This window comes from Protomyctophum bolini (assembly GCF_963924005.1).
Source record: "Protomyctophum bolini genome assembly, chromosome: 14".
Lineage (NCBI taxonomy): Eukaryota > Metazoa > Chordata > Actinopteri > Myctophiformes > Myctophidae > Protomyctophum > Protomyctophum bolini.
The window spans coordinates 5,394,552-5,420,567 of record NC_137875.1 but is presented as its reverse complement, the minus strand read 5'-3'; the positions used below and the strand labels follow the sequence as shown (position 1 = coordinate 5,420,567).

General features: G+C 44.1%; 2 protein-coding genes across 8 annotated transcripts in view; one reads left to right on the top strand and one right to left on the bottom strand.

Annotated features, from left to right (window-relative positions):
* The window catches only part of mymx (myomixer), a 62,890-nt gene extending 42,585 nt beyond the window's left edge, over positions 1–20,305 (bottom strand). For 4 of the 7 annotated variants that reach the window (XM_080782438.1, XM_080782443.1, XM_080782442.1 and 1 more), the window contains exons 1-10: positions 19,455–20,305; positions 18,545–18,634; positions 15,257–15,427; positions 7,827–7,973; positions 6,652–6,843; positions 4,676–4,765; positions 2,845–2,966; positions 2,383–2,497; positions 1,683–1,754; positions 1,457–1,572 (exon numbers count right to left, since the gene is read on the bottom strand). In XM_080782438.1, coding sequence (XP_080638564.1) covers positions 1,457–1,572; positions 1,683–1,754; positions 2,383–2,497; positions 2,845–2,966; positions 4,676–4,765; positions 6,652–6,843; positions 7,827–7,973; positions 15,257–15,427; positions 18,545–18,634; positions 19,455–20,087 — 1,748 coding nt within the window. In that variant the 5' untranslated portion in view covers positions 20,088–20,305. The remainder of the gene's footprint in view (positions 1–1,456; positions 1,573–1,682; positions 1,755–2,382; positions 2,498–2,844; positions 2,967–4,675; positions 4,766–6,651; positions 6,844–7,826; positions 7,974–15,256; positions 15,428–18,544; positions 18,635–19,454) is intronic. The other 3 variants (XM_080782439.1, XM_080782444.1, XM_080782441.1) reach the window with 3 other exon arrangements.
* A 255-nt stretch (positions 20,306–20,560) lies between these two features.
* klhdc3 (kelch domain containing 3) overlaps positions 20,561–26,016 on the top strand; it is a 68,004-nt gene continuing 62,548 nt past the window's right edge. The window contains exon 1 of the mRNA XM_080782467.1: positions 20,561–20,937. The gene's annotated coding sequence lies outside the window, so the exon portion shown is untranslated. The remainder of the gene's footprint in view (positions 20,938–26,016) is intronic.

Below are 26,016 nucleotides of genomic sequence, written 5' to 3'. Positions count from 1 at the left end.
GCTACTGGAGATGCGGTGTGTGTGTGTAACGACATGGAGTTCTACACAAATTTGTTCAACGCAAAATCATGCGTTCCAAGTTCAGGAGACCTCTGGGGGAAAAAGCAATTCTCCTGAAAGCTGCATGCCTTCCGGAATGGCATGGAAAGGAGGGGCATTTTTGCATCTCTTTCACCGTGTAGTAAACGCTGCATTCGTGGTCTGGAAAGGGCAGTTGTTTTACAGACGGGTCAAAGGGCAGGGGGCTCAAGCCCCCCCTTTGATGTCTGTGTGTGCAAGTCCCTGGCGCTGTCTCCAATATCCGCCTGTAATTACCTTAATTAGCCCGCTGCTCTGCCACTGCATGCTCCCTAAGCTGAGGGAGTACTTTATACTTATTAAGCTTAACTCCAATAATCAACCGAGTGCTTATTATCATCAGAAAAATGTCCCCATGAAGTAAATATATGCATCCCTAAACCATTAGAATAAACACAAATACGCTCCACAGAAGCAGTAAAAACATTGCTAACTATTCTTGTAAACATGCTTCGTCTTAAATCCAGCAGATGTTTTTAGGTCATGGCAAGATTTAAAGAGCAAAGCAACTCTGTTAAACAAACCGAGTTATTCCCTCTCCTCGACTAACTGGAGAGGTTTCTCATTGTTTTAAGTTTAAAAGGGCCGGGGCATGGAAAACTTTAAAATATCAAACTAAGGAGAGGGTGGTGTGTACTGTGTGGTATTCTCAGTATACTTGTAGGAACTTCAAACATTAAGTTCTTCACTTTGCTGATTATTGTTCCAGCCGTTCAAACTCAAATAAACAAAGCTATAATGAAGGAAGAAAACAATCTTTATACAAAAACAAATAATCATTTGGACGGGGCCTTGTTGCTATTGCCAGTACGGACGTTTTAGGAGGACAATTATAACTCAGAGCCCACTTCTACAGCTCTATGAAAAGCTACTGTTCCAATTACTGGGTGAAATGGGTCGTTCATTGCCAGTACTTTTCCTTCTACTCCACCACATCTCAGAGTTTAGTAATACTAGTTACTTTGTAGATTTTGATAACATATACATTGTCCACTTCAGGCAGCCGTATTTTTGGACATTTGAAAATAGCTGATTTACAAGCTCACAACGCGACGCAGCATTGTGAGCTTGTAGTAGATGTGCTATTTTCAAAAGATTTTCATACATTTGAAAACTTTAACAGGTGCTGCCGAACCCGCTAAACCCGCCTTTTGTTTACTATGTTTAATTCGCAGGTTTTTTTTGGATAACTTTTAAGAAATACCGGCTTTGTCACGGGGACATCGTGACGGGGACGACGCTTTATGATGACGTAACCCGGAAATCACTGGCTTGCAAGGGCTTCTGGGAAACTGAGTTCAATGCAAGTCAACAGGGTTTCAACAGGGTCCATCCGCCATTGCTCTGTGTTGTTTAGCATAGCTCCGGGCCTGCTTACCTGAAGGTCTTCTGGAGGACGGCCCAGCAGTCCTTCAGCTCGCTCTGCTTCTGCGTGACGCCCGCGGCCAGGGCGGGGTGGAGGTTGGACAGCTGGGACACCGTCACGTCCAGCATCTAAAGCACGCACACATGCACGGTGGCAGGTTAGTAACAGCTGTGCGCTCAGTGCACATTTCCCAACGCACCCCCTCTTTTACTTAAACATAGGTAAAGAGGAAGCTTACCATAATCTGACTGGCCAGGTCTCTGATCTCCCTGTCTCCACACGTCTCCTTGGATGCAGATATGCTTTTTCTCTAAAAAGAATGTAACAAAACTAATGAATGCGTGTTAGTTCTTTAAAGGACAACTTTATAGTTTAAGTTTTAGGTTGTTATTAGAGAAAGTAAAAGGTGAGTGTTAATTTTTTCCCCCCATTTTCTGCTTTCTTTCGTTCTAGCAATTTTAGCTATTTTTGACAGGGGGTCGGGGGCATTCGAACATGGGGCTAAATACTCTATGTCCTTTTTTTCCAAGATTTTACGGCGATTTCTTTATTATTTACTACAGTCCTACTAGACCCCAAGAAATTACATCTGGCCACAAAATGATCACAGGATCTACTGAATGTGAAGTAGAGATATACCAGGGGGATGCCATACTGTGTGCCGTACGCTCAATATGTCCGTTTGTCACATTTAATATAGATCTTGTGATCTTTTGTGGCCAGATATAATTTCTTGGGGTCTAGTAGGACTATAGTAAATAATGTCTTTGTAAAAATACATATAGGTATGTAGGACCATGCCCCTCGCTAAAACGAAATCAGTGTAAATAATTTTACACTGATCTTTAACTTTCTCTGATAACATGAACCTTGGAAGTTGTCCTTTTAATAATACGTGTAATTATGATATAAGATGTGGTTAAATTCAGTATATTTACCATGTTGTTCATGGCAAACAGTGTGTTATCAGCCTCCTGGTAGAAGGAGGACACCTCCAGGGCCAGCTGAAGGTTTTCATGGTAGTTTTTCAGATGAGACTGCACCTTCAGCCACCTACGAACGGAACGGAACGAATCACCACACAAATAATATATAAACTCAAGTCTTTCGCCGTTCCCGTTTCAAGTATAGCAACGGCAAGAGAAGATAGAATTTAACCCATTTTGGGGCAGGAACCCCTTTTGGTGTTAACATTATGTTATGCTTTAGCTATTGAAAAATAGCAGATCTACAAGCTCATAGCTACGAGCTTGTAGGTCTGCTATTTCTTGAAGAATCGTGAAAAGTGACATGAAAGTGTTTGAGAACGACTGACATAGAAAAACATAGCTTTTTCATGAAAACAGTCAGGATTTAGAAGACATTTGCAGATCAAAATGGGTTAAGGGTCCATGCTGTACATTTTATTGATGTGTTTCCTCCTGACGGAAATGTTCCGGCCGTCCGTCGTCCTCCCCTGTTTCTCCAGCTTCAGTGCCAGGTGGTTGATTTCCTCGTGCAGGTTTCTGTGAAGCTGCTCGTCCTGCAGACAGACAATTGGCACACGGTCCTATATGACTTCAACAGCCTTTAGTTTACGCTACAGTACAACCTGGGAAGATCATCATGTTCGCAGATCTATGACTTCAACAGTGTTTACAGTAGGCTACAACCTGGGAGGGACATCATGTTCACAGATATATAGACACAATCCTATGACTTCAACAGCCTTTAAACTACAGCACAACCTGGGAGGGACATCATGTTCACAGATCTATGACTTCAACAGTGTTTACAGTAGGCTACAACCTGGGAGGGACATCATGTTCACAGATATATAGACACAATCCTATGACTTCAACAGCCTTTGCAGTACAACGACCTGGGAGGGACATCATGTTCACAGATATATAGACACAATCCTATGACTTCAACAGCCTTTGCAGTACAACAACCTGGGAGGGACATCATGTTCACAGATCTATGACTTCAACAGCCTCTACATTACAGTACGACCTGGGAGGGACATCATGTTCACAGATCTATGACTTCAACAGCCTCTACATTACAGTACGACCTGGGAGGGACATCATGTTCACAGATAGACACAATCCTATGACTTCAACAGCCTTTGCAGTACAACAACCTGGGGGGTAAATCATGTTCCCAGATAGACAGATGACTTTGGGAAACCTCTGAAAAACAGGCCAAAAATGACATATTTCACACAGCACGTGGCGGAACTGCGACCTGTTATAATTATTCCTAAAGTAACCTAAGTAAATTATGCTTAAAGGACAACTTTAGTTTTTTTCAACCAAGGTTCATGTTTTAGTTTGTTATTAGATAAAGTAAAAGGTGAATGTTAATCTTTTTTCATTTGCTGCTTTCTTTCGTTTTAGGGAATGTAGCTGTTTTTGACAGGGGGGCGGGGGCATTCGAGCATGGGTCTAAATATGTATTTTTTAACACAATTTTATGGTGATTTATTTTTTTATGGTTTACTATAGTCCTAATAAACGTCAGGAAATTACATCTGGCCACAGAAGATCACAGGATCTACTGAATGTGAAGGTAGCCTACTGGGGGAAGGCTTATACTGTGTGTATAGGCTCAATATGTAAGTTTGTCACATTCAATAGATCCTGTGATCTTTTGTGGCCAGATGTAATTTCCTGGCGTTTATTAGGACTATAGTAAACCATAAAAAAATAAATCACCATAAAATTGTGTTAAAAAATACATATTTAGCCCCATGCTCGAATGCCCCCGCCCCCCTGTCAAAAACTGCCAAAATCCCTAAAACGAAAGAAAGCAGCAAATGAAAGAAAATTAACACTCACCTTTTAGTTTCTCTAATAACAACCTAAAACATGAACCTTGGTTGAAAAAAACTAAAGTTGTTTTTTAAACGGTTAAACCTAACTTATACCATAACTTATTCCTAACTTAACCTCAGTAAAACATGCCTAACCCTATACCCAAACTTAACCCCAGTAAAACTATGCCTAACCCTACACTTGTCTAACCTTATTCTCAGTAAAACAAAATAAAGGACACGGAACCGAGCAGGTTCGGCGGGGAAAAACAATCGAGGGGCGGGATGGTTTAGGGGCGACCGGTCCGTACCCGATACCGGCCCACCGCCCCCATCTGAAGTATATTGACAATGCGGCTGCCATTGCAAATTGTTTATCTACCCATGAGGAAGTTTTATTTGACTGCCTTTATAATCCTCTGCAGTGAGCTCACCTGTTTCAGATCTAGGATCCTCCTAGTCAGCTGCAGTTTGTCAACATTCTCTCCCAGGATGTTTATCAGGGACTGCTCCTGCTGTTCCTGCTGGCACACATAAAAGGAAGGGTTTTAAAACAGCCCTGATTGGATTGGAACTGAAACGGCTATACTTGTTTCAGACGCACTGCATGGCGTTTAGCACGTCTGCTACACCACAGGAAATGAGACGGCAAGGAAATCCTTCAGGTATGCCACGAGCAACATCAGGTCTTACTGCAGCTGGTTGAGTTATAGTGAGTCAATACAGGGACGTGCAGAGAGTGTTAGAGAGACATAAGAGGGCACCTTTTGGCCCAAAATAGTGAAAACAGCTATTTCAGCTATTTTCGGGGCGCAACCCTGTACTCTTTTATCACACTGGAGATGCGGTGTAACGACATGGATTTCGGAAACAAATCAGGAGACTTCGGAGAAAAAAACGAATTCTCCGGAATACTGCCTTCCGGTATGTGGCATGGAAAGGAGAGGAGGGCATTTGCATTTCTTTCACCATTATGCAGTAAATGCTGCATTCGTGGTCTGGAGAGGGCAGTTGTTTTACAGACGGGTAAAGGGGCAGGGCCCCTTTAATATCTATGTGTGCACGTCCCTGCAGCAATAAGGGTCCTCCAGCATTAGGCGGAATTAAACTCTGGACTTCTAACCAGAACACAGGAGCGGATAGGGCCTGATTTATATACTTGATTTATGTCTGATTTGCTCATGATGTTGTTGCAGCAGCAGAAACGCGTTGAGAGCTTGTATATCTGCTGTTTTATAGTGTGCAACACCGGCGCATAAATCACGCTTAAAAGGAACAAATATACAAATCGGAAAAAGAAACTATACTCCCTAAGGGTGCTTGGTTTTATAAGACTCAGCTATGGGAGAATTAGCAACATCCTCTGTTATGTCCAGCTTGTGCCAGACACAAACACAAGGAAACAAGAGGGGAAAATGTCACCATCAATCTGCGCATCAGTTGACGTGCAGAAGCAGGGGGGATGTGCGTGCGCCGAAAGGCACACACGCAGTGAGCATAAATTAACTCCTCTAACAGATAGTGTTATGGTGTTGAGTGGCAGCCGGTTTACAGCAGCTGTTATTATATGAGAATATGCAGAAAGTCTTGTTTTAAACAGAACCGTTTTAAACACAAGCTTGAGCAATTAGAGACGGTCGGGACTCGGGACAGGGTAGATAATATACTGTTGGAACTGGAAGGGAGAGGTGAGCACAGAGAGATGGAAAGAGAGAGAGGGAGAGAGACACACACATCCAGAGAGAGAGAGGGAGATTTGGGGGGGGGGGATTTTTGCCTTTATAGAGGGTGTGCGCATGCTTAAAGTGAATGGCACATCGAGTGGCAAATCGAGTGGCAAAGCAACATGCAAAGTGAGTTTAACATTGTTTAACGTTGTTTAACGTTGTTTAATGCAATCAGATATGACTTTTCTGTGTGGAGGTTTGGGCTGTCGAGGCCAGAAAGTAGTTTTTTGCCACTCAGTAGGCGTTCCTGCATAACTTCCGGGTTTGATGATGATGTCACGCGCTATACCCTCTATTGATAGATTAACAGTAGCTTGAAAGGGGGATAGAGATGGGGGGGGAAGTCAAGACATGCACAAAGGTTGTCGGGATCGGGACTCGAACCCACGACATGCTGCCTGTCAGGTTGGATTACCACCAGCCTATAATATAGGTGCCTGGACCGCTCGGCCGGCCCAGACCCCCCTGACTGTATATAGAACATTTATTTAACGACACAATGTGACATAGCTCTGTTTACACAATGCTGTACCCCCTCCAATGTATACTTTCCCCATTTTCAACAGTGATTATTAACGTATGTTTTCTCATGCCAATAAAGTTCCTCTGAATTGAATTGACAGAGAGAGAGAGAGACAGAGACACAGAGAGAGAGAGAGAGAGAGTTAATTTAGCATTTATACCTTGTCCTTAATCCATGCCTCCAGCTTGTCCACTTTCTTGTTGAACTCCTGTAGGCTTTTGGCTCCGCCCAGTGCCCTGGACTGATTGGCCGCCGTCTGTTTCAGGACCTGCCATTGGTCCCTGAGCTGTCCAAGCTGCTTCTTGACGAGGTCAGAGGTGGGGTTCAGTTTGCAGATCAACTGCTCGCCCATCTTTGTTTTGGGACACAGACAGAATATAAATGCAATCGTCCATCAGCATGTTGAGCATAGCAAAGTCAACATCTGCAGAGTAGCTACATAACGATGTCATATTAGAAGCCAACAGACTGTCAGAGAGCCACTGCTCATGTGTGCCAGCTGCTTAGATGCATGCTGGGACTTTGCCATCATATTCATGTGCACGCACGCACGCCACGCACGCACACACACACACACACACACACACACATGCATGCCACGCACGCACGCACGCACGCACGTACGCACGCCACGCACGCACGCACACATGCACGCCACGCACGCACGCACAAACAAACCCCTCGAGGGCCCTGTGTGTCAGGGAAGGTTAATTATCAGCAAAAATATCATTTCCAAACTTGCACTCCTGGGGGAGAAAGTCTAAACTGATTTGACAGTGCTGTCTGGAGCACTGAAAGCCTTGGGAAAGGGGTCTGCTTTTCTTTTCTATAGTGAGAGCAAATCAAATGTCTGCAGGACCATTATACTGTATTATATAGGCCTTTGAGTGTGAAGCCCAGCCTATGCTCTGTCAGTTTGTCACACAACACTGTCTGTCACTCACCGAAAACAACTGAACTGAAGCGGTTATTATTCCTATAATGCCACGAAGCATAAATTAGGCTTCACTCGCCAGTTTTTCATAACTTACGGAAAAGTGTAAAAGGGACACTTTTTGCAAAAAAAAATATGTTAATGACGTTTAGAAGATTTAGAACACTTTCCTGGGGGTCTTTATGGGTGTAATATGTGGTTTTAGATATTTTAGATTTTAGCAGTGAGCCCAGTGTCTCTGATGTCATGGCTTGCCTTACACCCTTACTGAGACAACATGTACTCCAGGAAGTAATTGAGCCCAGTGTCCATGACCTCATATAGACACTGGGCTCACGGCGAAAACCACATATTACACACATAAAGACCCCCAGGACACGAGTGTGACGTTGCATTGTTACCTGATTTAGCTGAATCAGGGTGTTGTCAAAGTCTTTGAGGTCTCTCTGAAGGCTCTGCGAGACCTCCGCCCAGTCCTGAAGTGGGCAGCGCTGGACGTTACAGCCATCCTTCAGTTCATGCATCTTCCCTTTGATCCACGCCTCCGCCTATAGTACACACCACAACAACAGCAGATAGACTAAACATGTCAAAGTCAAAGTCAAACGATTTGTCACACACGTTACCGCAGTGAAATTTGTTCTCCGCATTTGACCCATCTCTTGGAGCGGTGAGCCGCAGCCAAGGAGCGGTGAGCTGCAGCCGTGCGCCGCGCTCGGGATTAGTAGATTGTAGATTGATTAGTAGGTGGGGGCGGCGGTGGCTCAGGGGTAGAGTGCCTGGATGGGAACCGCAAGGTTGCCAGTTCGAACCCGGGCTCCCCCAGAGTTACTGTCGAAGTGTCCTTGAGCAAGACACTGAACCCCTAATTGCTCCCGATGTGCTAGTTGGTGCCTTGCATGGTTTCCGCTGCCATCGGTGTGTGAATGGGTGAATGTAATGCACAATCTATGTAAAGCGCCTTGGATAAAGGCGCTATATAAATGCACCATTTACCATTTATATTAGTAGATTTGACCCCCAATCAAACCCTTTGATGCTGAGTGTCAAGCAGGGAGGCATTGGGTCCCATTTTTACAGTCTTTGGTATGACCCGGCCGGGGATCGAACCCCGACCTCCCAGTTTCAGGACGGACACTCTATAACCACAAGGCCACTGTGTTAACATTTAGACCCGAGGATGATTCTACAAAAATGTCTTCTAAATCCTGACAGTTTTCTGAAAAACCCCATGTTTCTATGTCAGTGTCAAGGTTTTCATTTTTCTGTATTTGTCCTTTTGGGGGCGCTAAGTGTGTTCTATGTGTTGAGGGTTCTCAATTATGTGTCTTTGTTGCGTCTGTGCTTCTGCTAATCAAGCTTGTTGGTTTCACCTGTTGTGAGAGAGAGAGGGCAGAAGTCTCATTACATTGAAGGAGAGTGCACTGTGCAGATCACTGAGAGAGAGAGAGCTCTGTGCAGAAGGAAGAAAGCAAAGTAGACAAGAAGAAGTAAAAGTAAACTAGGAGAAGTGAAGTGAACGAAGTAAAGTGAACTATAAAATGTAAAGGAGAAGAAAGTCAAGTTAAAGTACAAGAAAGTCAAATAGAGAAAACAAAAAGGTTTTTCAAGAAAGACTGAAGGTTCCAAGTCGACCCCCCCCCCCCCCATTCATGTGCAAGCAGGCAAAGTAGGTCAGTATTGTATTTGTTTGTGAATCTTATGGTGAAAGTCCTGTATTATTGTGAATGTAATTGTATGAACGTCCAAGTTAATGTTTTGTTTGTTGTCTTGTTTTGTATGTCAGTTCTACGGTGTTTACAGCACAGTGTTCTCAGCATGGTGTTCATAAACAGTAAAAAAACAACTCAGTCTTGTGCGATGGATGGGCGGCACACCAGGACAATAATCCTCATACTTTGCTTTGTGCGTACTAAAATACGCAGGAAAATACATTCTTTCAGTATCTTTGCCATTCAGTGCATATAGTGGAGTCATTGTGTTGTCTGCTGGGTGACTGGGTGAAATTATAATTATGTACACAAACTGATTTATACTTTGTTTTGCGTGCGCCAGATATAGCAGATGGAGATCTGCTATATCACGATGCTCTCAGCAGAACAAAAGCTGTCCAAGGACAGAGTCAGACAACTCTGTTTACAATGTCACTTTACAATGTCTAGAGCAGTGGTTCCCAAGTGGGGTCCCCCAGGGGTCCCCCAGGCAGCTGAATGATAGTTTGCAACCCAATGGACCCTTGGCTGGCAACCACAACATAGGCAGCTGTTCCCCGTGTTCTGTGCTGGTTAGCTGGCGGCTTTAGGGCTAGCTAGCAACCTGCAGTCAGTTTTCCCCGCTGTCAACACAGCACGCGTGGCAAAGTGGAATAAAGCCACAGGCTACTGTCCTGGTACAGCTAGGTACGACATAGCCATCATTTGGCTACGATCGCCACCAATTATTTCGTCTACCCGGCTCCACCACCGCTCCTACAGCTCCCACCGGTCTCTTCTGCCCATTCATCCATTATCTATTTTTCTTTTCTACGTCTCCGTCAAACTGCCATGTTGTGGATTACCCTGCTGTGTCTGTGTTTCCATCTCCTCTGGTCAACAAACGTGTTGCCAGCGGCTAACAACAGCTCCAGGCTAACAACATAAATCCCGGATATGGCACCGGCACTTTGTTTTACTCCACCGCACAACTGCTCAAACTCAACAACTACATCGTCATTCCATCCTTTATCTCAGCTATCAAAACACACGGACTGTTACGCCGATCCAAATACATCCATCGAAGCTCCCGTAGAAAGTTTGTTTACTCCCGGTCAGAGCACTCCACTATCCCCTCACTCTGGTCAAATGAACGACGTCATCACAACAACACACCACACGTGCGCCCCGCCCCCGCCTGTCCACAGCTGCTGATCAAAGATCAAATTAACATTGATTTTACAATATAAATTGGGGGTCTCAGAGATAGAAATGCCAAAAGAAATGGGGTTCCGTAGACTAATGCATGTCAAACTGGGGGTCCTTGAAATTAAACGAGTTGAGAATCACTGCTAGAGCTGTACAAATATCCTCTAAATATCCTGTAGCATATCTTTGCAAATGGAGGGGTCCGCGGGGCTAATTAGTGTCAATTTGGGGGGTCCTTGACATGAAAAGGTTTGGGAACCACTGGTCTTCTATCTAGAGCAGTGGTTCCCAAACTATTTCGTGTCAAGGACCCCCAAATCAACATTTATTAGGCCACGGACCCCCGATTTGAAAACATATGCCAGTGACCCCGATAAGGGAGGATCTTTACGGCTCTTGCAGTGATTCCGAAACATTAATTTCCCCAGTTTCACACACATTATGATACGGACTCCCATTTAATGGCATTTCTATCTCTGAGACCCCAATTTATATTGTAAAACTACTGTTAATTTAACTCTGAGAGTGTACAAATGGAACCAAATGGTTCCATTTGTACACTATCTGAGTTACAGACCCATAAGGGTCCATTTGGTTCCTAACTATCTCAATTGAGCTAGGTACCCCCTGGAACTCCCTCAAGTACCCCTAGGGGTCCCCGGACCCCACTTTGGGAACCACTGGACTCTTCTAGAGTAGGGTTAAAGTGGTTAAGCATCACGTTGCACTCAACGAGGTGTTGAGCAAAGTGTTTGAGACATGTTATTCCTGCTGCCCAGGAGGCCCAACACCGGGACGGGTATATAATTCTCACACTGACTTAAAGTTACACACGCAGTTACTTCTTGAGAACATCAAGAAGCAGCCCTTTGTTCTCATAGTGTCATGTTATACAGTTACTGCAGAGCAGAGGTTTCTCTTGGCAACTATAACTGCTGTTACTGTAGCCCGACGGCCCGACGCGTTGCATAAATCCTTGTCTTTTTGAGCGAACAGACCTTTTTCTGGCAACATTTATTTCTATGTGTGAGAGAACCGTAGCTGGGCTACGCTATGGTGGCCAAGCCGAAGAAACTGAGTACAAGTACAAGTTTATTAAAACATTCTAGACGGGAACCCCATTTGGTGGTTTAAATTTTGTATTATGTTATAGTATAGCTGTAGCTTTTGAAAAAAATTGCAGATCTACAAGCTCATACGTAGCTACGAGCTTGTAGATCTGCTATTTTTGAAAAGTCCTGAAAATGTGGCGCAGATCTTTGAATATATATTCTTTCAGAGCGAACGTTTTTAACTCTTTGCTTCTGGGGGAGGTCCCTGGAACAACATATTTTCAGATGGGGGTCAGCGGCCAATTACATATATTTTTGGGGGTCCTTGACATGAAAATGTTTGAGAACCACTGAAATAGAAACAGAAAACTGATTTATAGAAGACATTTGTAGAATCGTCCTCAGGTCTAAATGGGTTAATATTCACTATAACAGGCCAGGTACACAGTGAAATCTTCAGCGTTAGGCTAATTTATCTCTGAGCTTGTAGCCTACATATTTGACCAAATGGACTTGCGTGCCGGTATAGGGTCCATTTAGGTTACATTTGTACAAGCTCAGATTTACAACTAGAGGGGGAAAAAAAGAACACTTGGGATTTGAGTGCATGTGTTTGGATCCAAATCACCATAATGAAAAGTAACAATAATGGTTTCTGAGGTCCAGGAGTTGAATGACACAGAGCAGAAGCCTGAACCTTATAAGACATCACAGTTAAATTATAGGCTAACACATTCAGGAATGTTTTTTTCACTGCAGCAGAGACACAATTATTTCTTATTGTGAAATTGCATGAAAGTAAATATTTGTCCAACAATCTGTCACTGCAATGACAAGAATGTTAGGGCCCCCCCCCCATCTATTGAGACTGTACTGAAACATTACAGCTTTATGGCACATCGCTTCAGAGACGTGCACAGAGTGTTAGAGGGGCAGGGGCTGAAATCTATCCCGTAAGAGGGGCGCTTTTGGACAAAATGAGCAAATCTACACTCTTTCAACGTGTCGCAACGTGACGCGTTGAGAGTTGTAGATCAGCTTGGAAAGCATGTAAAGGAGTGGCATTTGCATCTCTTCCACCATGTAGTAAATGCTAGCATTCGTGGTCTGGGGAAAGCGCAGTGGTCTTACAGATGGGTAAAATAAAAGGGCAGGTGTTTTATAGATGGGTAAAAGGGGCAGCTATAGGATCTGAAGCCCCCTTTGATGTCTATGTGTGCCCGTCCCTGCATCGCTTGACAAACGGGCTACAGCTCTATTTGCATGAAATTAAAACGTGACATCGGTGACATCACTCCACGGAGAGGGGTAACTCATTAAGTTTACGAGACCCCCGGGACAGCGGAGGTATTTCTGCACTGAACAGACGAACAGAGGGAAAACAGCTTGAGCGAACAGGCCTGCCCCCTCCTCTCATATCTCCCCTCACAGGGGCTAGCCTCCCATGGCATATTATGTCCTCATACAGGAAGTCTACCATGTCCTTGTTTCTTCCTGTTCTCTCCCCCAACAATGGACTGTTGATAATATACAAAAGAATTCCAGTTTGATCGCAGCGCGCGCACACACACACACACACACACACACACACACACACACACACACGCATAATAAAGGAGCAGAGCCAAGACACGTGCGCTCGCCGCTCGGCCACATTTGACCTCCACCTTTGATTGTGGGACCAAGCGTGTCCTACTGAACTGTAGCTTCAAATACCAGATTTTGACTTCTTTAAGCACAATCACAATGTGAAGTGAGATCTCTGTTTAGATTAGATTGTTTTAAGAGTTAAGAAAAAAATATATATATGAGAAAATCCTCGATAAAATTCAAGAGAAAATAATCCAATGAAATATACATTATACATAGTGTGTAGGCTATACTGTTTAGGTCATGTTTACCAACAGTCTAAATTTGCACACCATATGCGATGACTTCTTGGCACTAAAATGGCTCCAGAACAGTCATAGTTTCTCTTTAGTTTCTAGTGTTTCTTTCTATAATGGAAATGAGATGGTGAAAAGTGAGATGTTTCGCACGGCAGCCAAGGAGACAGACAAGCTCTTGAACGACTTGTGTTTCTCCATGCGGTGACCTGCTTGTGTGTGTGTGTATGTGTGTGTGTGAGAACACATTTCCATCAGTGCTATCAGCCGACCAAATCACAGTGGGTCCCTGACTCCCTACTAGCTCCCAGGGCAATTTAAATCACGTTCAAAATAAACACAAATATGGCCCCATTCACCCTAAAAAACATTTTTGGATCCATGCTTCTTCATGAGAGCGGAATCGCTTCTCAGCTTGTTAACATTAATGACGTTTCACATTGCCATTTTCAACACATACAACAGTACATACATCATGATTCTGTCTTTCTTTCTTTGGACAGGACCGAAATTTATCTCCAATTATTGGAAGTAAAATGGACTATTATATACTTTTGCACGGTTCACTTGAAAGAGGCCCCAATAACAAAGACTAGACTGCATTGACGAAATGTCCCTCTGAGCCAAGCCCACTGAAATATGTCCTTGTGTATGCTATGCCGGGGCCGGGGCGGACATAATGCCGCGGCCTGGGCGGACATAGTGATGCGATAACACAGCCAGTTTACTGTGGTGCTCTGGTTGGACTCCAGGCCATAGGCGTGAAGAGAGACGGAGCCAAACAATGACCTCATCCCTAAATAATTGCTTCACTTGTGGGCTGTTCCCTCGCCTTCACTTCCTTCCCTCTCCAGACTCGTGGCCTAACAGTAACAGTTCACAGTACAGAATAAGAACTGCTCTCCTCTGGGTCACTGCAGCACAATGAAGGACCCTTGTGATTTCACTTGTTAGTGTTCTTGTTGCTAAACACAGGCTATCTCCCTGTCTTTGGTTGTCTGGCCTTTGTTCCATTTATTTCAGACTATACAATGAATCAATTCTATTTAACCCATTTTTGACCTGAGATCAGATTCTAAAAATGTCTTCTACATCCTGACAGTTTTCTGAAAAAGCTATGTTTCTATGTCAGTCCTTCTTCGATTTTTCTAAAATAGCAGACCTACAAGCTCGTAGCGCTATGAGCTTGTAGATCTGCTATTTTTCAATAGCTAAAGCATAACATAATGCTAACACCAAAAGGGGTTCCTGCCCTTAAATGAGTGCCATTTATGTCAGACTCATACAATGAATCAATTCTATTTAAGTATGAACTTAAACTTATATACATTTTTGCCTGCAAGGCATAATATACATTGTCAGCCTATTGTTAAGTAGAGTATGATGACTATGTCCTCCTTGAGTATCTCGTTTAGGAGACGATTATATAGTGCCATAAAAAGTAATGTAGAAAGAAGAAGAGAAAGGCAATAAGCATTCCTTTGGGTTTGAACTCCACTATGGTTTGAGCTTGACTCCATGGACGTGCACAGATAGACTTCAAAGGGGGCTTCAGCCCCTGCCCTTTTATTACCCGTCTGTAAAACAACTGCCCTCTCCAGACCACGAATGCAGCATTTACTACACGGTGGAAGAGATGCAAATGCCCTCCTCTCCTTTCCTTTCCATGCCACATACCGGAAGGCAGCATTCAGGAGAATCTTTTTCCCGAAGTCTCCTGAACTTGAACGCAGCATTTTTGCATTGAACTAATTTGTTTTGAAATCCATGGCGTTACACCTGCATCTCCACAAGCTAAAAGAGTGCAGGGTTGCGCCCCGAAAATAGCTCTCAACAACGCGCGTTGTGAGCTTGTAGATCTGCTATTTTCGCTATATTGGGCCAAAAGTGCCCCCTCTTATACGGGATGTCAGCTCTCTGCACGTCCCTGTATGTATTGACTCACTATAACTCAACCAGCTGACAGTAAGACCTGGTGTTCCTCGTGTCGTACCTGAAGGATCTCCTTGCTGAAGAGGGAGTTTCTCTGTGCAAAGCTGTCACTCTGGGATGTAACCGCGGCCGTAGGCCCTTCCTTCTGCGTGACAAACGCCTGACAGCCTCCTTTCCTCTGGACTTCTCTCCTGGGTGACTGAGGCCTGCAGGGCTGCACGGCGGACGACGTCTGCATGAACACAAGATCATTGCTCAGTGTCAGAAATGCCAATGTAATGTTTATAGCACATAAATTGTTATTTTATTATAGGGTAAACTAAAAAACACATTCATTGATTTATTTGCTCATTTTGATGTTCATTGCCGTGACGGACGTATAAGCATGATTATTTTTGTGCTGCACCTGAAATAGCCGATGTAGCTATACGAACTCACAGCGTATGTCATGATGCGATGCGTTATGAGCTTGTAGTTCGGCATGCTTTCGAGCAGCCAAGTATAATTGAGGAATTAGAGCCGATCGCAAAGATCTCTCCAGGCAAAAAAACACCTCATGGCGAGGGAATGTTAAAGGGGTCCATTTAAAAGCGTTATTTCCACCCTTTTTTTATGCAATCAGGAGACAGACATTACGAACATGTGTCAGACGGGGCCCCGGGGTCCCTCTCTAAACAGAACCCCTACTGTCAGCACTCTGAGAGGAGAAATGAACAGGACTGACTGGGGCCACAACTTCCTTTATGGACGAGCTACGCTAATGCTCCCCCCGGTCAGGAAACATCTGGGTAAAGACAGGAAGGAGCAGCGCGGACACATCCTTATAGGTGTCTGATGTACTTCTGTGACAGCCTTAAGCCCGATTCCTGTACTGTACACAACGCTTTTTCACACCGAAGCTCAAAATGCGCCACACCCACGTACACCCCGGCTATTTTCAGCATGCAACCGAGTGTAAATTGACTTATACTGGATCTCTTGTCCACTATAGTCCCTTCCTAACATTTTAGTCTAGTTTTTTATTTGTTGACGAAATTGTCAGTATATTTAGTCTTATAGTTTTAGTCATCGTAGCTTCGTTTTCATTTAGTTTCCATTTCGTTTTTGTCAGTGAAAAAAGGTAGTCGACGGACATTTTTCGACTCAAGTTTTAGTCGACGAAATCAACACTGTTATCAATTAAGTTTGGATCAACTTCAGCCCTACTATGAGCAAGTCAAAGCACGTCCAAGAGTAGCAGATTATGTGGAGTGTGTATGAAATAATGAATGACAATAGGAAATAAACAATAACGCAGTGTTTACAATGTGAGGGGAAACAATATTCTCTTCATGGGAAAGAATGGGAGCATTGTTGTGCCAGTGCGATATTATTATCCCCCTCGCTTATAAGAACCAACTCCATGCCCTCTTTTTTTCTGTGAACATCTTTCCTCTACTTCATGTTTTCCAGTGAACTGGAGTGAGACCTGTTTCTGTGTAGCTGAACACTCACTCCAGAGTTTGATGATTCTACATTAAACAAGGAACAGGAGACAGTTTACAATGGGCTAAAATAGTTAAACGTTTTTTTTTCTTTTTATGTTAGCCGCCATAAAGAAGCTCTGTACTGTACTGTAGTCAAACCACATGGTTTGCAAGAAGACTATAAAGGCCAAATATGTCCTCTTGAAACCATGTATTCAATCATAATTTGGCCCTGTAGTGTTATAAACAATGTGACCACTTGTGTTTCTCAAAACCTACGTTTTGGCAACCATTCATCATGACCTCACTTCCTACAGTACATTCTGAAGATTCGTCAAATACACAGCCAGCTGGCTACGCATGCTCCCGTTAACTGATTCACAACAGATAATTGTCCTGTAGTTTTGAATTAGACTGTCAAGAAAAGATTAATCCTTTTGCAACCTTTTTGTAATATTAATACATCATTGTATCTGTCATTGTCGTCATCATCATCACCAGGGCCAGGACTTCTCTCAAATTGCACTCATTGCGTTCATGATTTGAGGCATATTTTGTTCAAAACGGGCCAAATTGGCCAATCCTGCAAACTTTGGAATCGAATGTTAGCCAATTATAGGATGGAATATGAAATACTGGACAGGTCCATCTTGATCACATGACTATAGAGATGCCGTATACCGATTTGCAGGATTTTTGGACAAAATCTGAAGGAATTGTATACTGTATATCAGAAGTGTGTTTTACAAATACAGTCGGCCTCCTGGTGGTACGATAAAAGGCAGATGTAAAAATGCAGGTCAAATCCTTGGCCTCTAGGGAGTGTGCATACAGTGCAGTTATGAGGTAAAAGTGGCCTAAAGGGGACTGGAAAATGTCACATAAATTGCATGCTGCGTTCATGATTTGAGGCATCTTGTTCAAAACGGACCAATCCTGCAAACTTTGAAAGGCAATCTTAGCCAATCGGGTTGGAATAATATGGGAAATCGTTCAGATCCGTGTTGATCACATTCATGACTATAGAGATAGTGTGTACCAATTTGCGTGATGCATGGATAAAATGTATGAGTAATATAAAGAAATGTGTTTAGCAAAACCTGGAAAACTGAAGCAGAAAAATTGTCTTTTGTGGCGGTTCTCTCTCCTTACAGTATATATCCTGAACTGAAAACATAATTTTCTGTTGCTAAAAGAGATGAGGATGAGGAGACCCCTGTTACTGAACAAATACTGTATAACAAACTAGATAAAGTGCCCCTCGGGGCACAGGTCTCCACCAGGGCAGGTGAGGTTGTGGCCTCCTGGTGGCGCTATAATAGGCCAATGTGAAAAGGGTGCCATTTCTTCTTGGATGGCAATTGGATGATTTGAAAATACATTTTTGTTCCAAAAATGTATTTTGCTAAAATCCACCTGTTGGTGGCGCTATAACAGGTGCTTTAAAGGTGCTATAAGTATAAGTTTAATTAATATTAAAGTTGCAATAAGTTATATTATTTTCTCAAAATAATGTAGCACCTTAAAGTTCTACATTTCTACAGAAAACAAAAGTAGATTAAGTGATTTTATTTTGTTAAAATAGGTGTTAAATACCTCTATAGAGTCCTAGGTCAGTAACTGTAGTCTCCATGACCAGTGCTTTTTAAACAGAAAATGCATTTTCAGTTTCGGGAGGCCTATACCAATTATCCAATCAGGATAGTGAACTCAGACAGGACACAACAATTAAACAAGTGAAATTGTGACGACACAAAGAAATGAGCAGACACAATTGGAAAAATTCCCTGAAATTTTGCAGAAAATAAATGTGTGTCACCAATTTCATCCAATCGGCTTCATAGGCTTCAGCTGTGTGTGCATGCAGGAAGCTGAACTCCTACCTGTGGAGTGGACTTCTCTTTGAGCAACTGAACCATGGTCTGTCCTCGGACGGGCTGACGCTCAGCCGTGCTGTCTGTTGTGAGTAAAACCTATAAAAATGTGAATAATATGCTAATGAGCCTATATAGGAAATCTGATTAATTCACACAACACCTGAAAACGACTGAAATACGATCCGGCTCAACGACGTCATTTACACGAGGTTTTCCCCGAGTTATTTAAGTGCTTTGCGGTGAAGCATGGATGAAGTGAACATCTTAAGAAGGCTTGTATGGGTCGGGGAAGGTCGAAAATTGCACCACGAAACTACAAAGTGAAAAGTTACACTTTGTTTAAGTCTCAAGGGGACAATCGAATTACTGGGTGGTCTTTCTTGGTGTATAATGGGCATGAATTTACAACGTTTTTCGACCAATTTCCAAATTCATAAAGACAAGGTTGTGGATTTGTTTTGAATTTAATAACAATAAAACCCCACAGGTCGCTATGCCGTGTAATATAATACATCCTTATAGGTCGCTGTGTGTGATATAATACATCCTTATAGTGAGTGAAAAAGAGAGTGAAGGAATGATATATTGTCTGGCTACTCTACATATATTTTAATAACAAGAAAAACCCCACAGGCCGCTAAATTGTAGCCTTTAACATGTTACACATGCATTTTAAAGTAAAAACTTTAAACAGCAGGAAATCCTTTTAAATCTGTACATGCATTACATTTTACATTAAGTGTAGCAAATAAACCTAAATTACAGCTATAGTTGTTTGCTCAATAAAGGCAGACATTGATAAAAGTTTATAGCCTCTCTCAACACGTGCTTTCTTATGTCATTAAGAACCCCATATACAGTACAGTATGAATGGTGACTGAATGGACCGGTGAAATAAGTATCGTAGCTACAGTACCTTGAAGTGAGAGCTGGGTTTATTCTCACAGCTCACCCCTACTATCCTGCAGGGCAGAGGAGGAGGAGGGTTGGAGGTGGGGGTGGTGGTGGTGGTGGTGCTGCTGTTGTTGTTGTTGTTGTTGATGTTCTCAGACACGGGGGACGCCGTGACGGCGGGGGGGAACCGCGCCGGTCCGCCCACGGCGGCCACTTTCCTCTTGGTGCTCTCGCCGCCGTTCCCCGAGATGGTGATCTTCTTGATGGACCTCGAGACGGCCGAGGGCGAGACGACCGCGACAACGTTCTGGTTCAGGTGGTCCTCAGCGGCCATGTCCTCCTCCTGGTGGTGGTGATGGTTCTGGTCCACGGCGGGGGCGGCGGCGGGGGGCACACGCTTTGCCGCGCGGCGTTGGGGAGAGATGAGACACGGGCCGCGGCGGGAACACACCTGGGAGCGGCTGAGGTAGAGCGAGACGGTGTCGTTCAGGTTGTGTTTCTGCTGCTGCAGAGCGGTGTTGCAGTTATCCAGACTCTGGCTCTGTTGGAGGTAGTTCTGGGTGAAGTCTGCCGGGCTTCTGGACTGGACTGGAGGGACCGACAGCCTCGTCCCGATGGTGAAGGGCTGGACCTTCCTCGCAAGGCTCTCAGACATAGCCAGTGTGATAAGACAACCAAAAGCACTGCATTCCAACTAAAGTCTGTCACATCTCCCTGGGTTGTCTCCCTCCCCTCTGCTCACTCATCTGTTCTCTATGTCTCTCTCTCTCTCTCTGTCTCTCTCTCTCTGTCTCTCTCTCTCCGGCGCACGAGTTGAGGGTGAAAAGGAAAAAAAGGAAAAAAAAGAAGCGAGTGGAGCGGGACGGACGGACGAGAGCTCATTTGGAGGTGGAGACCGTCTTGGGCATTTGGAGAATGCACAGCACACAACCCACGATGGCTTCCCTGAACTCCTGGGATCGGACCCGGTCCCAGACGTAACGCAGCGCCGTGCCAAGGTGGGCCAAGCCCATGGACAGGACCCTCCGGATGAACTTTGCCACAGAGCCCGCTAGACTGCTACCGAGGAGCCGGGCAACCAGGGAGCGGAGAAGGATGAGAACTGGCATGCTGCCTGACGATTGCTATGCAAAAAAAAAAGAAGGGGAAAAAAAGAGAAAAGTCCAGAAGAAAAAAAAAGGAAAGACGCAACCGAGGAGGAGGAGAAAAGGGGAGGCTTGGTTGAAGAGAGAGAGAGAATGAAGTCACCACCTTTCACTCTCCTCTCCTCTCTCTCATGTGTCTCCTGACTGTGTCAGAGCGTGTGAGGGATGGACAGAGTGAGGCAGAGGGAGGGATGTATATACTATAGAAGGGGGGGTGCTGTAAAGTCTGGCTGTCAAACACTATACACCTCTCTGAACCTGTACAGAGAAGCTGCCCTGATAAGAGGCAAAGAGTAACGGAGTCACAGAGAGAGAGAACTCTGTCAGACCTCTTCAATCACAGCCTCTCCAGTGTATGAGGTAATGTTCTCAACTTACATAGTGTATACACACAGACACACAGTCACACACACACTTACACACCACTCCTCTACCTCACCTCTGCCTTTCAATGCACAGGAACATGTACAGGAGATGCAAACCCTGAGCTGTTTTGAGCAGCGAGTGAAAACGGAACAAAAGCAAACTATACGAGGTAAAAAGTAATATCCGGGATATTTAATCCAGTGTAAATGGAGATAGCTATGCCTTCAGCCTGAACTGGTTATGATGTGTGAGTGTTAGCCTGCCTGGGAGCGACTGTGATGTGATGCCCTCAGCTGCGTGCGTCCTCTCTAGACTATACCCCGACTTGGAGCAACTGTTGTGGTGTAGCCGGCTGTGTTGTGCAGCATGCGGGGCAGCCCTTTAACCTTAAACTCAGGGACTGTTGGTCAGACAAATGTGGGGTGGGGGAAAATGATAGACACACACACACACACACACACACATGCCCTACAACAACAGTCCTAGACGGAGACAAACAAACTCACGCCTGGGCATCAGTGGAGCACATGTTGGACGGGCTGACTGATTGGAATGGCGAGGAGGGGGACTCACTGCGGAGGATGCGTGTGTGTGTGTGTGTGTGTGTGTTGGCCCGGGGTGGGGGGGCTATAGAGGAGGGGAGACAGACAGTCAGTGGAGAACATTTTTGCAGGGAGGAGAAGAGAGAGAGAGAGCTGGTGGTGAAACCTTTCCCAAAAAAGGAACTTTCTCTCCCTCACTCCTCCTCTGCCCTCTGACTTCTCCCTAATATTTGGTCCCGTACGTCTTCCAGCAGAACTGGTCCTATGTACTGTATGTCTCCCAGCAGAACTGCTGAGTTGGTTCGGTCGGCCCTTTCAAACCTGTCGCCCTTTCGCTCAAACCTTTCGCCAAAATGTGCTCTTCCTTGCATGTCTTTGTCGCCACATACAGTAGTGCTTTTCTTATGGTATAGTTCTTGATGGTATAGTGCAGATGCTAGTGTTGACAAAACATGGGAATGTATTTATGCTTTTAGCTATTTTTGACATAGAAAAGAAACATAGCTTTTTCAGAAAACTGTCATTTTCAAACAGACATTTTTAGAATATGATCTCAGGTCAAAATGTGTTATAGGCATATATCAGAAAGAACAAGCAAATGAAGATTAGCGTTATATTACAGTAGTTTTAATTAAATCCATTACTTGTTACATAGGCCTATCAGGTATTTGTTATTGCGGTGTTCAAAGCCAGTAGCCCTACTGGTTGGAACAGTTTGTTGGACGTCTGTCAGTACGCCATATGGTCGGGGGAGCCCGGCAGGATTCGACATGGTTAACAACGCTGTTAAAAGAGCTCTGGTTTCATGATGAAGTCACAAGTCAAGGAAGAAGTTTTTAATGTGTTTCAGCTTAAATGTGAGATAAATCCTGGAACAGGCAGAGTGGTGTTTGGATGGGCAACGAGGGAGCTAAGGGGGTGTGTTGAAAGTATGGGTTTACTTAAACATGGTGTTTGACAGCAGACGTGTTATTTGCAATAATGCAATGATTGTGAATTGTTCTTGGACGAACCAGTCAGCAATTTTATGTTATTAAGTAAGTGGTGCGTGTCCTTAAAATGAATTGTCACACGAGGCAGGCCAATACCGCACATATACTGTATTATTTAAATACGATTATCCCAAACCCGAGTTTTTGCCTGAGATGATCTTTACAGTCACACACATTTATTTCCATATATAGCATGTAAACATTTGTACACGGTTAAATGCTGTGTTAATAATTATGATAAAATATCACCATTACACGTCCATTTGTTAAAGAGTTAAAATGAACACTCAGCATTTTCTGTGTAGAAACAGTGCAACTGTTGCTTCAGTGTGCTTGCAGCGGACGCCGTCAGAGCAGATCTGAACCAGGTGTTCTACCTCGCCCGTGCAAGGCAGATTATGCTACCGTAACACCTTCCTTATGTTGTTTACCCTTGAAGTCCTACCACCACACACACACACACACACACACACACGAACGCCACGCTCGCACGCTCAATCATTTCTCATCCATAACAGCACAAACTGCTCTGCCCACATCCTTTAGGAATGGTGCATGATTCCGTTCTTGGCCCCGGTATAAGAGCTCCTCATGCGTGCCATCCTCCTCCTCCTCCGAGGATGGTTGGTAGAAGGACGGGTTGTTTCTGGTCTGATGAGTGATATCATTGCCTCCCAAGATGATAATATAAACCGGGTGGCTTTTCGGTGAGAGCTCGGCGTCGTTAGATGTCCTCCACTTTTTATTAGAGTCACTAGATACAATATGGAAGTCTTGTGCCGAGCCATGATGTCATCGAGATCACCCGCATGAAAGGAGAGAGATCTGGCTGTGGTGGAGGAGAGGATATGGGCTAGAGGGGGGTCTGTACTGTACTCTGTACTCTGTCTGTACTCTGTACTCTGTCTGTACTCTGTGGTGGAGGAGAGGATATGAATGGGTTAGAGGGGGGTCTATAGTCTGTACTGTACTCTGTCTGTACACTCTCTGTACTCTGTGGTGGAGGAGAGGATATGAATGGGTTTAGAGGGGGGTCTGTACTGTACTCTGTACTCTGTAGTCTGTACTCTCTGTACTCTGTGGTGGAGGAGAGGATATGAATGGGGTTAGAGGGGGGTCTGTACTCTGTACTCTGTCTGTACTCTGTCTGTACTCTGGGTCTGTAGTCTGTACTCTCTGTACTCTGTGGTGGAGGAGAGGATATGAATGGGTTAGAGGGGGGTCTGTACTCTGGGTCTGTAGTCTGTACTCTCTGTACTCTGTGGTGGAGGAGAGGATGTGAATGGGGTTAGAGGGGGGTCTGTACTCTGTACTCTGTCTGTACTCTGTCTGTACTCTGGGTCTGTAGTCTGTACTCTCTGTACTCTGTGGTGGAGGAGAGGATATGAATGGGTTAGAGGGGGGTCTGTACTCTCTGTACTCTGTGGTGGAGGAGAGGATATGAATGGGGTTAGAGGGGGGTCTGTACTCTGTACTCTGTCTGTACTCTGTCTGTACTCTGGGTCTGTAGTCTGTACTCTCTGTACTCTGTGGTGGAGGAGAGGATATGAATGGGGTTAGAGGGGGGTCTGTACTCTGTACTTTTCCACTTGGTTTATGTCACCGGAAAGGCATGATTGGCCTGTAGGTCAAGTTCCAACACAGATAACACTGATATTGTGCTGTGGATTCATTGAGAAAAAAAGCACAGTGGTTACTTGATTGAAGTTAATGAATGAAAGTGTGTGTTTAATTAAGTAGCAGTAGTAGTAAGTATTTAAAGCAACATGAACATGCGATTTTGGTTTGCTTCTGCAACTTGCCAATTTTTTATTTTATTTTTGCAGATCTACAACCTCACAGCAAGTCAGATCACATTGTGATCTTGTACTGTAGATCAGTTGTTTAAGTATAAATCAGGGGTACAGTACATTGTGTAAACGGGTAGGAACAGACAAGGGCACTTGAAGCGGTATCTGCCAACAGCAAGTTATTTTACAATACAGATTTTTACAATATAATGTGGAGGACCCAGAGATAGAAATGCCATTTAAATGGGGGTCCGTACGTAGACTAATGCATGTCAAACCGGGGTTCCTTGAAACTCACTGCTAGAGCCGTAAGAATCTTCTCTTATGGGGCGGTCCCTGGCATATCTTTTCAAATGGGGGGTCTGTGGGATAATTAGTGTCAATTTGGGGGTCCTTGACATGAAAAGGTTTGGGAACCACTGGTCTAGTCAATTCAATTCAATTCAAAGGGCTTTATTGGCATGAGAAAACATACGTTTACATTGCCAAAGCAGAAAGAACAATACAGCAATACAATCAAACCAAAAGTGATGTACATTTGAAGGTCAGAATCTTCAATAGATCAAATTCTATGTACCAAGATCACTCGATGCAGGTATAGTGCAGGAATATACACAATGATTAGTCTTTAGGGTGGTTGTGTTCCATTTGATATCCTTCTCCTATCACGGCAACTCACAAATCTTGCTGCTGTGTTTGCACATTGTTAGTGGAAGTTTTCTCAGTGAGCTGAATGCTGAAAGGCACAGTAGTGGCATGCTGCCAATCATATCGTGAAGTCATGAATTCCTACCGAAGCGTATCTGTTGATCTAAATGGTATGTGAATTCCTATGTTCTGAGCTCAAGTGTCTACAGTACATCCACATGATGTTGACAAAGACCTGGCTGCTTTTAGACGCAGCCGCTGGGGACCTTCTGCGATGTTTTTTGTACTTCAGACACTGAGAAAAAAATGCTCCCGGAGGACAAGAATGCAAGAATGAAGCTGTGAAATTATTTGGTATACTTTGAAACAGGCCGAGTCATTGAAATGCAGGAATTACAGGCATAATTATAGCCTACCAAAGTGACACTGACAACATTTCCAACACAATATCCACATTTTATACTTGACATTTAGCCCACCCCAAAACTCTGCCCTTCCCCTTGACAAACATAACCTAGACAGAGATGAGAAAATAGAACAATGTGAAGCATTCTGAGGTTGTAGATTGGCTATTTTTGCCGCATGACATCGTTGTATGACAAAGTATAATAGTGGTTAGAGAAGTCAAGTCAGCCAAGTCCTATAGATTGATTATATGCATTGATACCAATTGATAAACACACCTTTACATTGATTTAATATTGTGCCCCAATTTTCAGAGTCGGCTGATATTCTAATGAAGAAGGCAGGGATGGGAAGCTGTGAGTATAGCCTAAATGGTAAAAAGACAAGAAATTATTAGGGTGTCAATTATTAGGATGTCACAAAGAGAAAAGCACAAATACAAAGATGTGCAGAACCATGTGGATAGATACGTTCTAAAAGGCTTCAGGTATGAGGGAGGAACCAGAGACAGCATGCCTCTCTGATGAGGTCTTTTACACACCTGTGAGTCGATCGCCCACACCGCCAAGGACTCGTGTTTCACATCCTGAATGCCTCCCCTTAGGCTATATCACCACCGTCTAGGACACTAGGAAGCGTCTGAGTGACACCTCAGGCATTTTAGAATATCATCGCAGTTAGTCAGCACTCCAGGAA